This window comes from Onychomys torridus, chromosome 4, assembly GCF_903995425.1.
Source record: "Onychomys torridus chromosome 4, mOncTor1.1, whole genome shotgun sequence".
NCBI lineage: Eukaryota > Metazoa > Chordata > Mammalia > Rodentia > Cricetidae > Onychomys > Onychomys torridus.
The window spans coordinates 150,144,481-150,159,138 of record NC_050446.1 but is presented as its reverse complement, the minus strand read 5'-3'; the positions used below and the strand labels follow the sequence as shown (position 1 = coordinate 150,159,138).

General features: G+C 46.0%; 1 protein-coding gene across 1 annotated transcript in view; it reads right to left on the bottom strand.

The window, feature by feature from the left end:
* Nucleotides 1–14,658, bottom strand: part of Bfsp1 (beaded filament structural protein 1) — a 93,064-nt gene that overhangs the window by 13,943 nt on the left and 64,463 nt on the right. Inside the window, exons 4-5 of the mRNA XM_036185349.1 lie at nucleotides 7,214–7,309; nucleotides 4,797–4,889 (exon numbers count right to left, since the gene is read on the bottom strand). Of these exons, the coding sequence (XP_036041242.1) occupies nucleotides 4,797–4,889; nucleotides 7,214–7,309 (189 nt within the window). The remainder of the gene's footprint in view (nucleotides 1–4,796; nucleotides 4,890–7,213; nucleotides 7,310–14,658) is intronic.

Here is a 14,658-nt window from a genome sequence, read left to right as displayed (position 1 = left end):
CTTATGAGAAAAGGAAGAGTTAACAGAAGGCTCACTTTCCTACCCACCACCATGTGGGCACACAGTGAGGGAGAGCCTGTGGCAGGTGCTGACTCTGCTGGCAACTTATCTTGGAGTTCCAGCCTCCAGAGCTGTGAGCAATAAACTAAGGGTCCTGTAACAACAGCCCAAGCTGCCGCAAACAGGCCCATGGTGGCCACTATCTGAACCATTAACTACTCGAGAGTAAAGCTCAGACAACAAAGACCTGGAGAGCCAAGTACAGACCTCTCTGTGTCACAGTCTGGCTAGCCAGACAGACATTTGACTTTCAAAGCCTCCATTTTCCCTTTTGTGAAAACTGTGGAATGCAGATGCTCATTTGGCTCTGGGTTCTGTGTCTATGGAGATGAGAATCATTTTGTGCTCTGAGCCATGAACTATGCACCAGTACCAGGCAGGAGTCATCTGACCCCAAAAGGTAATAAGGAAGTAGGGCCCTGCTGAGACCTCTGCACTGACCTATGGATGATCAATGGGGCAGAGTCTGGGAGGAACCCCCCTTCCAACCTGTCCACAATCTGTCCTGACTTGCTTCTCTACTTATTCAAAAATACCAATGATTCACAAAGGCTGACTATTCAGAACCTCTGCCTTCAACACAGAGGACACTTCCTCAACACCCCATAAACTCAAAGCTGAGTCTATACTAAGTGTTCAAGCCACATATAGAAGGCAGCCCCTGCTCACAGACACCTCACAAGGGGCTGCTATGGTGTGGATATCAAAGGTTTGCATGTTGAAGGCTTGTTTACTAACCTATGGAGCTATGAAGAATAATGAACCCTATAGAAGAGAGCCCTAGTGGGAAGAAGTTAGGTGGAGAGCATTATACCCTTGAAGGAGATACTGGGTCCCAGGCCCCCTTTCTCTCTTCTTCTGTTCCTGCCATGAAGTACTGTATTGCCACAGGCTCAAACCAAGAGGGCCCACTAACCAAAGACTGAAACCCTTAAGGCCTGGCCCACTTCCCCTAGCTAGGCTCCACCTCCTAAAGGTTCCATAAGATCCTGTCTTAGTGAGGGTTTCTATTGCTGTGAAGAGACACCATGACCACAGCAACACTTATAAAGGAAAACATTTAATTAGGGTGGCTCGCTTACAGTTCAGAGGTTCAGTCCTTTATCATCATGGTGGGACATGGCAGTGTGCAGGCAGACATGGTGCTGGAGAAGTAGTTGAAATTCCTATATCTTGCAGGCAACAAGAAGTGGTCTGTCTCACTCTAGTAGCTTGAGCATAAGAGACCTCAAAGCCCAACCCCACAATGACACATTTCCTACAACAAGGCCACACCTACTTCAACAAGGCCACACCTCCTAGTAGTACCACTCCCTATGAGATTGGGGGGGGGGGGGATTACATTGAAACTACCACAGCTCCCAAAAAAAGCTACCAACTAGGGACCAAGCATTCAAACACATGAGTCTGTAAGAGACATTTCATGTTCAAACCTTAACAATGTTCATTTGTACAAAGATAACTTCCACAAATTTCCAGGAAAAAAAAAGGAAGAGTCAATGAAACAAACCTGCAAGTATCTACCTAACTAACAAGTGTCTACCTAACTAGCCATTCTACCTAACTAATCAGTGTCCACCTAAATAGCTAGTGTCTACCTAACTAGCCAGTCTACCTAACTAGCCAGTCTACCTAACTAACCAGTGTCTACCTAACTAGCCAGTATCTACCTAACTAACCAGTATCTACCTAACTAGCCAGTCTACCTAATTAAACAGTGTCTACCTAACTAGCCAGTGTCTACCTAACTAACTAACCAGTGTGCAGAACTCTTAAGCTAAGAGTCACAAAGAATAAGATGCTATCTGAATCTGTGCCTCCCTGTCTTTCCTGTGCATAGGTAGATACCACTGATGACAATAAGTATCCCTTCCACTAACATCAACACCAATAGCTCTTAGGGAATGGTTAGACCCCATGAGGTCCACCACACCCATGTCTATGTTGACCATCACAGTCTTGTGCAACCCTATACAGGTAATGAGGGATGTTGTAAGCTCATGAGTGCAACAGACATTATTAAAGGCATTGGGGGTAGGGGGTCTTTCAGCCTTGAGGGTTTTGGTTTGTTTTTTCAATTAAGTTAAAATTAAACCACTTCAAGCATATGGCAAGCCTATCGCTCTGGTTCTGCAGTCTGTCTGCCTTCTGTGTGCCCCAAAGAGCATAGTTCTGCTCTGAGGAATCCAGTCATTGGCCTAGGACAAAGCTTGAGCACACTTCTAGGAAACTACAAAGGCACCAGAGCTAAAAATCACTGTCTTAGGTCATCCTTGAAAAACAAAACAAACAACAAAAATCCCTATCAGAATCTGATCAATCCACCAAACTTCTACCAGCCTACCCTAACCACCGAGGAAAGGACATAGTGGCATTTTATTGTGGTGATATTTTGTTCCCCAAAATATTGTACACCCTAATAAACTTATCTGGGGTCAGAGAACAGAACAGCCACTAAATATAAAAGCCAGAAAATGGTGGCACATATGCCTTTAATCCTAGCATTCCAGAGGCAGAGATCCACCTGGATCTCTGTGAGTTCAAGGCCACACTGGAAATAGCTAGGCATGGTAACAAGAGCCTTTAATCCCAGGAAGTGATAGCAGAAAACAGAAAGGTATATAAGGTGTGAAAACCAGGAACTACCCTGGTTAAGTTTTTAGGCTTTTGAGCAGCACAGTTCAGCTGAGAAAACAAGATCACCTGAGGAATTGGTGAGGTGAGGAAGCTGTGGCTTGTTCTGCTTCTGTGATCGTCCAGCATTCACCCCTATAACTGGCCTTGGGTTTGATTTTATTAATAAAACCTTCTAACTATTTGTGCTACATTTTATTTCTTTCATTATATTCGATGCCAAGGACCAAACCCAGGCCTTGAACATCCAAAGCACACCCTCAACCACTGAGCTGCACATCCAGCCCACATTTTAATTTTAATTTGCATCCTTTTGTCTATGCTTACATATTTAAAATGCCCACCATCCTGCCAAGCAGCTGGAGAACCACTAAAAAGGAAATGGGAGTTTTAGACTGGAAACAGGATTTCACATCTTGCATGTGCCATAGGCTCACCCAGTCAGGAACAGAGATGACCCTTGCAAATGTATTCATTAGTGTCCTTAAGTTTGTTTTATGACCAAACTGCTAAAGGGAATAAGAAAACAGCCTACTACTGTGCCAAATGAATCCCCAACAAAGCAGAGTTGAGCTGGGGCCTAGTTGAAGGTTCTCTGTCCTCAGGAATGGAGTTGAGCCTCTAAGAACAAGCTCATAAGACTAGCTTCTCCCTCTTCTGTTCTTCTGACAGTGAGGACTAGGAACCTGTCCCTTTTTTCCCTTTCCACCTGCCACCAACTAAGGTAGCCTGAGACAGCCCCTAACCAGAAGCTGGTGCTTTGATCTTGGATTTCCCAGACTCCAGACAGTGAGAAACTAATGTCCGTACTTTATAAATTATTCAGCCTGTGGCATTGTACTATAGCAACACAAACAGGCTTTCACACGTCCCTACGTTAGGAATGGGCAAAAGAGGTGAACAGATACCTCAACAAAGAAGATCCATGAATAGTAAATTAACACTCAATGATGCTGGAGGATGCAAATTCAAACCACATCCAGACTCCCTACATACCTAGCAGAGAAATAAAACAAGGACTGAAGTGATGGTTGACAGCTAGCACCGGCAGGAACACAAAACAGGAATTCATTCACAACTAGAGGGAGTGTAACAATGGCCCGGTATAACAGCAATGTGGTCTGGACCCTCCGAGCATTCACACTGAATTTTAATCCCTTCTGAGAAGCCTTGAAAAGATGCAAGCACATGTCTATAATCCCAACACTCAGGAGGCCAAGGCAAGAAGATGGCAAGTTCCAGGCCAGCTGGAATTATAGAGCAAGAGTGTATCAAAAGGAAAAAGGAAAAGTTCGTCAAGACTATGAAGGGGCCATTAGAAAGTAATTAGGGTTGGGTAAGTTCATCGGGGTCCAGTTCCCTTGATGAATCCTGCTAGCTTTATGAGAAGAAAAAATTCAAAGGACACACAGACACAGACACGCAGACACAGGACCTGTTGCCCTGTAGTGCTCTGCACTGCCTCTGGACACAGCCAGCAAAAACACTGTAACTAGACAAAAGCCCCTTGACCCTGAACCTCCAGAACCATCAGTCAAAGCAATGCTCTCTTCTTTCTAGCTTGCCCAGTCTACTCTTGGGTCATCGACAAGAGAAGAGAGACTGATACAGCACACAATTTTCAATACCATCTTTAAAGTATGCAAGAGAGAATAGACCACACTTCCTAGGAGAAAATACCTAAGGTAAGCCGGGCGGCGGTGGTGCATGCCTTTAATCCTAGTACTCGGGAGGTAGAGGCAGGTGGATCTCTGTGAGTTCCAGGCCAGCCTGGGCTACCAAGTGAATTCCAGGAAAGGCACCAAAATTAGAAACCCTGTCTCGAGAAAAAAAAAAAAAAAAAAACCTAAGGTAATGTTAAGGGACAAAGTTTATATCCTCTGCAATCTGTCAGCATTTACAGTTGGAACAAAGAATGTAAGAGTAACCCTAAAACCTGAACACCACTCAGAAGTAGGCAGGGGATAACTTACTTGCTCTAGCAGTCTGACCCAGTGTTTGTCCCTGAACCTCTGAGAAGGTCAACTCGGTCCACAGGAATGAGAGCAAGGATTCCCCCAGGCCCAGACAGCTTTCCCTGCAGCCTTGGCTCCAATGCTTACCTCTCGCATCCCACTAGTCACCAGGGACACTTGAGGAGCAGTCTGGATGATCTGCTGCAGGATACTGATGTAGGTCTGGATTTCCAGAAGATTCTGTTGCAGAGGGAAAGAAATTTCATTACAAGTTGAGCTGCCTGAATCCTTCCCTCCCATCCTAGCCAAGCCCAGGAGTGAGTGTCTTCACAGCTGTGGTCACAATGGGACCAACAAAAAGATCAGCTGCAGCTGCCAGGGAGGGCACCATGGAGCGGGCATTTCACATCTGAGGAGAGCAACAGGGAAGAAGAGTAAACTGAGGCTTGGTTTATTTTGCCATTTCCCTTCAGTTACGTTCACACATTGCCACTGGCTTCACAGAGCCCTGGATGTTAATTGCACCAGAGAAAAAGGGACCAAACAAGGGCTTGCATCTACAGAGGACTCTGACAGTACAGGACAGTGTTTCATTGAGGGGGCAGCTTTAGCCAGCCATGCCAAGACTAAATGAATGTGTGTGTTCTTAGGCTGGCTTTGAAGTCCCCTAGAATGGGAGTCCCTTGATGAAACAGAGCTGTCTGCAGGGAGGCCTGGTGACCTCTACCAGCCAATGCACCTTCCCCAGCTCTGAGCAATGACTAATCACACAGCCCCTCTACAGAAAACAGACTTGACCAACCACTGCGCAACTTGTCTGGAAAGCTACCTGGGCCCCAGCCCATGAGTGAAACGGACCAACCTCTGGCCTCCAGGTGAGATCAATGTTCCTTTCTCACTCTCTCCCCACAGCCCTCCTCTAATTAACTGAGGTCCCTGGGTCACCATCTCAGGCTCTGCTCATAGGAGCTGACTTGAGCCCCTCCAAGCCAGTCTGGGGTCCAACAGATAATAAACGGGAGCTTCCCACCCTCCTAATTATTGTTCTGAATGCCTTCATAGTACTCTGGGCTGCTTTCAGACTGCCCCTAGGCCTTGCTGTCAGGATAAATACAAGGAAGCTAAATACTGCAAGGTGTGGGGGAGGAAACAGGTAAGGGCCAGGTGAGAGGTTGGAAGGATCTCTTTCTGTGCAGAGTGCAAAGCACACACGGCAGGGTGGAGAGGAGGAGGAAACACAGGCTTGCTGGGCCCTAGAAGTATTTCCCAGAGAAAGATCTGGGTGTGGACAGCTGAATTAATAGAACAGGGCCATGTGGCTAACAGGACAGGGGAGTGACAGGGGCAGGAGACTGGCCAAGCAGGGTCTGTCATTTATTGCATTCCTGTGGGCATGGAGCACATGCTCCTGAGACTGTCATCCAAGTCCTGCTACCCAGGCAAGAGGAGCCCAGGGAGTTTTCATACAGACACCCATCAGCCACTGGATGAGGCCGCTCTAGGGGTATGGGGGCCCCCCAATATTTCCTATGAGACAGAGCAGCTTTCAACTGCCACAGTAACGTCCTCGGCAAAGAGGTACAGACACCGTATCAGTGAAACAAGGACCCTAAAAAATGAACCCCACAGAAGGAAAGTTCCTCCAAGAAATTCCAGCCTGGTGAGAACAGATAAGGGTCCTAAGGCCAACTAAGAAATTCCCCACCCACCCTAGAAAAGGGTCCTCACAGCCATAACAACATGCAGCTAAATCTACACAGGTTCATTTCCTGGGTTTTGTTTCCTCTTTTATACAAAATAACAAGGGAGATGGAAGGAAACTGAATTCTGGCCTCAACTGTAAGTAACCCCTTCCTGTCTCCAAGTTTCTTCTCAAGGGACAAGAGACCTGAGATTCAGGTTACAATGTGAGCCATCAGAAGGAGCCCAGAGCCCAGGGAGAATCAGCATTCCCCTCCATTAACCCACGGTTAACCCACACAGTAGCACCGGGATGCCACTCAAATTTTGAAAATAGCAAGCAACCTAGAAAGGCCAGGCTGCCTACTCACGATTACACAGTGCTAGGATTTGATTTTCCAGTGTGCCAAGGCCTCCAGCATCACACTGGTGAGAGTCTGATCCAAAGAGGAAAGGTCAGGACACTCTGAAAGAGAGGGCTCCTAAATAAAGGTGTCAACTAGCTGCCTTGAAGGCAGAGCTAAGGGCTATAACACAATACCTAAAAAAACAAAAACAAAACAAAAAAAAAAAAAAAACCTCTCCCTTTCTGCATTTTTCTGAGATAAAAGTTGACTGCTTACAGCTTGATACAGCTATCTAATTTTGTAGATTACAATGTGAAGTACAGACACCAAAACCTAACATCACAATCCCCACATAACTTGGCATTGCCCACTGATGCTCTGCATTCACCTCAGGCTGGGTGGGTGCTGTCCAGTGGCCGGCTCATGCCAATATAGGGGAATGTAATCACAGGTTGCTCAGTCTAGCAATCTCCTGTTCAGCCAAACCCAGACTGGTTTCCTAGGAGAGAGGGTTTCCTTCCCACATGCACTGCTCACCTTTTTGTACCTGTCCTTGGCCACACTGATATCTGCCTGCAGAAATTGTGCTTCCAACTGAAGGTGCAGATTCCTCAATAAGGCTTCATCGGCTTTCTGCAATGAAAAGAGCTGCATCAGGGTCACAGGAGCCCTTAGGTGTACCGTGAACCAATGTGCGAACACAGGGACGACATGGGGACTTACTAAAACAGAGTCATGTTGTGTGTGTGTGTGTGTGTGTGTGTGTGTGTGTGTGTGTGTCTGTGAGTATGTGTCTGTGTGTGTGTGTGTGTGAATGTGTGTGTGTGTCTGTGTGTGTGTGTCTGTGAGTGTGTGTCTGTGTCTGTGTGTCTATGAGTATGTGTCTGTGTGTGTGTGTCTGTGTGTGTGTGTCTGTGTGTGTGTGTGTCTGTGTGTCTGTGAGTATGTGTCTGTGTGTGTGTGTGTGTGTGTGCGTGTCTGTGTGTGTGAGCAGGTTTGAGGTGTGCACACGCGCAAAGTCAGAAGACAACTTTCAGGAGTTGATTCTCTCCCTCCATCATGGGTTCCTGGGATCCTACTCAGGTCGTCAGTCATATACAGCAAGTGTTTTTACCCCACTGAACCATCTTGCCAGCCCTAGGTGCTGCATTCTAAACAAAACACCAAGCTAGTCATTGGGCCTCGTTGAAAACAACAGTTCTCATTACTCAGTGACTTTGCATCCAAGAAGACATTTGACATCTAGAGATAGTTATTATTGTCAGTATTTGAGTGGCAGAGGACAGAAGACCGCTGTAAGTATCCTGTAATACACAAACAGCCCTCTGCTTCCCACCACACTCACACAACAAAGAATATTATAGCCTAAACGTCCACAGTGCCAGGCTTGAGGAATCTTATCTAGAAAAAGCCAAGAGTTCATATCTATTCACATAACAAATAACCTTAAAATTTATAGATTATGTATATTTGTTCTGTATCTTGCCATTAGTAACTTGAGTTTTAAGACCAAACCTATATTATATAAAAGTAGAAAGTGAGAACTGACTCCTCAAAGTTGTCCTCTGAGCTACACACACACACACACACACACACACACACACACACACACACACACACACACACACACACACACACCATGGCATGTACCCCCACCCCCACCTCATATCATAATCATACATACACACACACACACACACACACACACACACACACACACACACGAACAAATATCATACAAAGACACAGAGCCAATTTCTTGGATCTTTTCTACCTTCCCCCTGCCCTTTTCAGCCTGTAGGGGGATAGGGTGGAGTGGACAAGATTTATTGATATTCACTTTTTCCAAACATGACCCTAAATTTGGTCCATAATTACTGGAGCTGAGGGAGAATCAGAAATAGGATTCCAAGCACCCCTTGTTCCTTGTGTTATTGCTAAGAGAGATCAAACACTCATAATCTGTAGTGATATATTGTGTATCAAATAAAATTTGCCTGAGGATCAGAGGACAGAGCCAGCCACTAGATTAAACATAGAGTCCAGGCAGGGTGGCACACACCTTTAATCCTAGCACTCAGGAGGCAGAGATCTGTCTGGCTCTCTGTGAGTTCAAAGCCACCCCGGACTATATGAGAGAAACAGAGCCAGGCAGTGGTGGCACATGCCTTTAATCCAGGTACTTGGGACTTACGGGCCTTTAATCCCAGCACTTGGGATCTCATGCCTTTGCTACAAGTATTTGGGAAGCACACACACCATTAATCCCAGCACTAGGAAGGAAGAAAAAAGGCTGGGTGGAGAAAGGCATATAAGGCATGAGGAGACAGGAACTAGAGCTTTTCGGCCGAGGACAAAGGCCCCCCCTTTCAGCTGAGAACTCAGAGGTTTTCAGTCAGAGGGTTCCTGGTGATAGGATCTCACCTTCCATGTGGCCTGAGGATTCAGTAGTGGTGAGAAGTTTCTCTAGCGACTGGACCCTTTGGCTCTCTGATCTTTCAGGATTTACCCCAATATCTGGGTCTGGTTTTTTTATTATAAGACCATTTAGGATTCATGCAACAAGAATCTTATAGATGGACGAGACCTTGGAGAACATTGGTCTCCTCTCATTTTTTTTAAAGCCACTAGTACCTACCACAGAAGCCATTGTATAAGATCAAAGCAAAGAAGCTTGCTTATTTGGGAATGGGGATGGACCTTATACATGCTAAGCACATTGGATCATCTTCTTGCAGATGATAAAAGGCCACAGACAGCCCATCTGTCCAACAGCTCTAGTCCCTTAGTGGCCCTTCAACCAAATCCATGGAACATAGGGCTCTGGCAAATGTAGTTCAAAGCCTAAAGTCTTCTTTTGTGAGGGCACTTGGACCAGGCTGATTAATGGGCCCCTCCATTGTTAATGAAAACTAACATGATAACAGAACTGGAACCTGCTTAGTGGAGGGCCCATCCTACCAGACACTCCACATCCTTCCACATCTCCCCCTGGGGATCATGCCAGGACCAGCATTAGCTCCACAAAGCACTATCTCAAAGCCACCTGTGGTAATAATAAAAATGCAATTCTTGTCTTTAAAATGGGAGTTAGTCAAATGGTTCTGTAAGCACATGCCTTGCTTGGAAGACAATCATGTCATATACTGCCCCGAAAATCCCAGAGGTGAGTTGGCACTTTGGAACTGTGCAGTTGCTGATATGATGAGAATTTGTTTTGGAAGCATGTTCTTTTATTTGTGCCAGAGAGCAGAAATGTGTAGACGCTTGTGTTTTCATTATGCCTGAGATGCTGTCAGCTGAATTTCCAAACGCTGCAGCAACAGAAGCATCTAGATGTTTCGGAATCAACTGCCTGTGTCAACTGTCTAATTTGAGAAAATAATCCAACCCTGATATTGTGTGTGCTCGAAACAGAGTAGATGGTTCACAAAATGGATCACAGTACCTGAGAGCTAGCTAGAAATGCAAATACTCTCGAGGATTCCAACACCCCTGCCAGGTGCTGAGGACACAAGGAGAAGTTCCAGAGCCACCTGTCCACCTGGTCTGCATGGTCCAGGATATTAACAGCCCCACCTCCCACTGTGCTGGTGATGGAAGCCAGGAGTTTGCACATGCTATGGAAGCCCTTTACTACTCAGATACATCCCAGCCCTCACAGCCATTTTTGAGAAAGGAACCAGAGAGATCATTAAAGTTCAAGGCACCCTTGACAATCATCCTTGACAACTTTTCCCCAGAAATTCTAGGCTTCCGTCAAAACCCAGCTGCTAAAGAATGGAGATCCAAGTTCATTAAAACCACTGGCAAGCTGGGATTTAATTTTAAAAACACTTTTCTTACAACCCTGGATATCAAAACATCTTTCCAAAACCGCGCATTTGCCTGAAGGAAGCTCTGGGTGAGCTGAGATTCCGTCCGCTCTCTCCCTTTGCAATCTAAGTGCTCTTCCTCAGCTCTCCTTTCCTGCAAGCTTTTCCACACTCCAAAGTCTTCCCTAATGCCTCCCTTCCCAGGCCCTTCCTCTCCTCTTCTCTGGAGTTAGGAATTCTTGGACCTGTAGCAGCTGGTAACCCTGAAGGTGCTTGCTTCATGTTCCATCTTTACTGCCCCGACCTCGGGATGTCCTGCTCTTTCCCACAGGGGACTTCAGAGGCACGTGAACCACAAGCACATGAGCCCCTTTGAATGTTTTTCATTGTTTTTAGGTAAACACATGTACCTAGAAGCTACATCAGTCTAAATTGTTGTTAATTTTAAAGAAAGGGGAGAGTTAAGCTTTAAAGTCCATTCCTTAGAGCCAGCCGTCCAGCTGATAAGCAAACTCAGGAATTACTGGCAGCCAGTCATCTTCTAAGTATATATGTGTCGCAATGAGTTACAGAGGTTATACATGCTTGAATGTTTATTTAAGAGCCATGTGTGGTTCTCACTCCATCAAAAGACTGAGCATGTGACTAACACCAGCCCTACTGTTTAGCTGTTTTGTTGAGGGGCTTAGTTCCCTTCAAAGAAGGTAACAAAGAGTGGTTTGCTTTGGCATATGTGCTTAAGAACCAAAAATGATCTGTTCTGGATGTCTATTGCATGAGCAACGTGACAATCTGGCAGGTGTGTGAATCAATGTCTTCCCACAGCCACACCCAAAGGTGAATCCCTCCTGCAAGTGATACTATCAGAACTGGCCCTGAGACTAAGTGGAGAGGCAAAAGTTGATTTGACTCAGCAAACATCTCCAGACTTGTTAAGCAAAATCTCTGATCCAAGGCTGGCAAGTCAGGATACTTGCTGCCAAGACTGATGTCATGAGTTCAATACCCAGGACCCATGCATATGGTAGAAGGAAAGAACCCAACCCTGTAAGCTGTCATCTGACCACATGTAATGGCACATGTGAACACACACACACACACACACACACACACACACACACACACACTAGTAAATAAATAAGTAAATGTAAAAAAAAAAAAAAAAAAAAAAGATTAATCACTTTCCTGACCATCAACAGGATGAGAATTCCACTCTTCTAGCCTCCTCTTTCCCAGCTGATGATACACACGGGGATACAGGGTGGCAAAGCCCTGAAGGGTAGACAGGCAGATAGGTCACCATTGTGAACAAGACTTGATCCTGCTGGGAATCCTGGAGACTTTTGGAACTCTCTATGCTGAGGGGGAACAACTGGGGAACTTAGCCACACTCACTGCTGACCTTGGATGACTAAGGTTCATTTCCTGGGGTGTGCATGCCTAGTAGGTCTGAGATGAGTGAGTCACATTTCCACAGCAGGAGGTTCAGGAAGTCTTCTATGGGCTCTGCATGTCTGCTAACAGGTGGAGGGACACAGAGAAGGACCCACTCTCTAGACCACGCAGCATCTTTAACCTACAGCACTTGACTTTGTGTCTGGTTTCTGCAGGATGTGGCTTCTCGGATTGTCCTTGGGAAGTAGAGAACGAGCCAGGAATACAAACACTCCAGTCTATGCCTGCCATGCATGTGATGAAGAAGAGTTCTGAAGCTATTTAAGCCCATGGGTGAGCCCTTCACTGGAAAAAGAAGGCCCTGGGATGATTTCTTTCTTGGAGTGAAATCAGCCCCAACAGTAACCACAGGCTGGTGTGGGGCTCCCACAAGCTCATTCAAGGACCCTCTCAATCCAGTGTTTACACAACTTCACTAAACCCAAGAACTATTACTATTCACTCTGGGCTTTCTTTAGACTGATTCACTTTTTTCCTTAGGTTTATTTAAAATGAACTTTTTATGTAATATGCTATAAATAAAAAGCAATCATAAAAATTCATGATTTAAGCCAGGTGGTGGTGGTGGCAGCGGCGGTGCACGCCTTTAATCTCAGCACTCGGGAGGCAGAGCCAGGTGGATCTCTGTGAGTTCAAGGCCAGCCTGGGCTACCAAGTGAGTTACAGGAAAGGCGCAAAGCTACACAGAGAAACCCTGTCTCGAAAAACAAAAACAAACAAACAAACAAACAAACAAATTCACAATTTAGCATCGGTGGTGCACGCCGTTAATCCCAGCACTCCTCTGCCCAGGGAGGCAGAGGCAGGCGGATCTCTATGAGTTCGAGGCCAGCCTGGGCTATAGAGTGAGTTCCAGGAAAGGCTCCAAAGCAACACCCTGTCTCAAAAAAACAAAAAAGAAAAAGAAAAACATCATGATTGGGGGGCTAGAGAGATGGCTAAGCAGTTGAGAGCACCTGCTACTCACTCTTCCAGAGGACCCAACTTCACTGCCAGCACCCATGTCTGTGGCTTTCAACCGCATATAACTCCATCTCCAGGGGTATCTGATGCCCTCTTCTGGCCTCCAAAGGTACCTGCACACACTCGGCATATTCTCACACAGTCACACGCATATACACATAAATACTTTCTTAAAAACTTTTAAAAAATTATAACTGGGGCTGGAGAGAGAACTCAGCAGTTAAGAACACTTATTACTCTTACAGAGGACCTGGGTTCAATTCTCAGCACCCACAAGGCAACTCATAGCCATTAGTAACTCCAGTTCTAGGGGGTCCAACTTCTTGTAACCTCTGCAAGCGCCAGGCCACACCCATGGTGCATAGACACACATGAGAGCAAAACACCCATGCACACAAAATAAAATATATATATATATATATATATAAAATTCACAACTATGAGAAATTTACACCTCCATGAACCAGCTAAAGTCGTCTCCTGTTCCATCAGGTCATGCACTTCATTCACAGTTGGGGGAAACTAAGCTGGTATCTGTCATATCAAATGTTCTGCCATTGACCACAGACAAAGACTGTGCACTGCCATTTGACAGGTAAGTCATGTGTATTGATAAGTCATTTCATGCTCATTTGGCATGGAGACATTCTCTCACGCCAGTGGACTGTGATGATTCCCACAGATAAGAAAGGTGAAGCGTACGTGAATCCACCCCAGTTTCATAGATACTCAGCAGTGTGGTACGATTCTATTAACAAGCTACCTTCCTCTTGTGGACAGGAGGGTCCTACCCTGGCCCAGGAGACAACCACATCAATTAATTCTCTGTTATAGCCCTCACCAACACTCTTGGCGGCAACATCATGAGATTTATTGTTGTGGGGCTGACAGTTCAAACACCCACTGTCTCTCTGTTACAATACACATGAAGGTCATGTGGCTGTTTTCTCTGGGTGGAAAAGGGGTGAGATTTCCTTCCCTTGGTGTTCAGTTTCTATATTGCCTTATTTTTCTGCTGAGAAGATGAATTGCTTTTGTAATAAGAGAGAAATGACAAAAGGTTTGAAAAGCCACTGTCAGTTTCCATTGAGGGTAAAGAGAAGGATGTCACTGTGGTGGGGCTGAGAGGGACACCAGAGAGAGCCTAAATTCCCACCTAGGTGAGGATGCTAGCTATCTGTGTCCTTGAAACCCTTGGCCTGTGGAGAAGACAGGGGGCCCTCCTCTTGCAAACTTTGGACCATAACCACAGCCAAAAATGGGATGAATTAAAAGTGTGAGCAGGGGCTGGAGAGATGGCTCAGAGGTTAAGAACACTGGCTGCTCTTCCCGAGGTCCCAAGTTCAATTCCCAGCAACCACATGCTGGCTCACAACCATCTATAATGAGATCTGGTGCCCTCTTCTGGCGTACAGACATACATACAAACAGAGCACTGTATACATAATAAATAAATAAATCTTTGAAGAAAAAAAGTGTGAGCAGAACAGCTGGGTACTACTGAGTGCTCATAAAAAGAAACTCCCAGCTCTGCTACTACAGGCCTGGAGCCATCACTCCACCATCCCCACACCCCCATCCCCACCATCCCCACACCCCCATCCCCACCATCCCCACCATCCCCACCCCCCATCCCCACCACCCCCACACCCCCATCCCCACCATCCCCACACCCCCATCCCCACCATCCCCACACCCCCATCCCCACCATCCCCACACCCCCATCCCCACCATCCCCACACACCCATT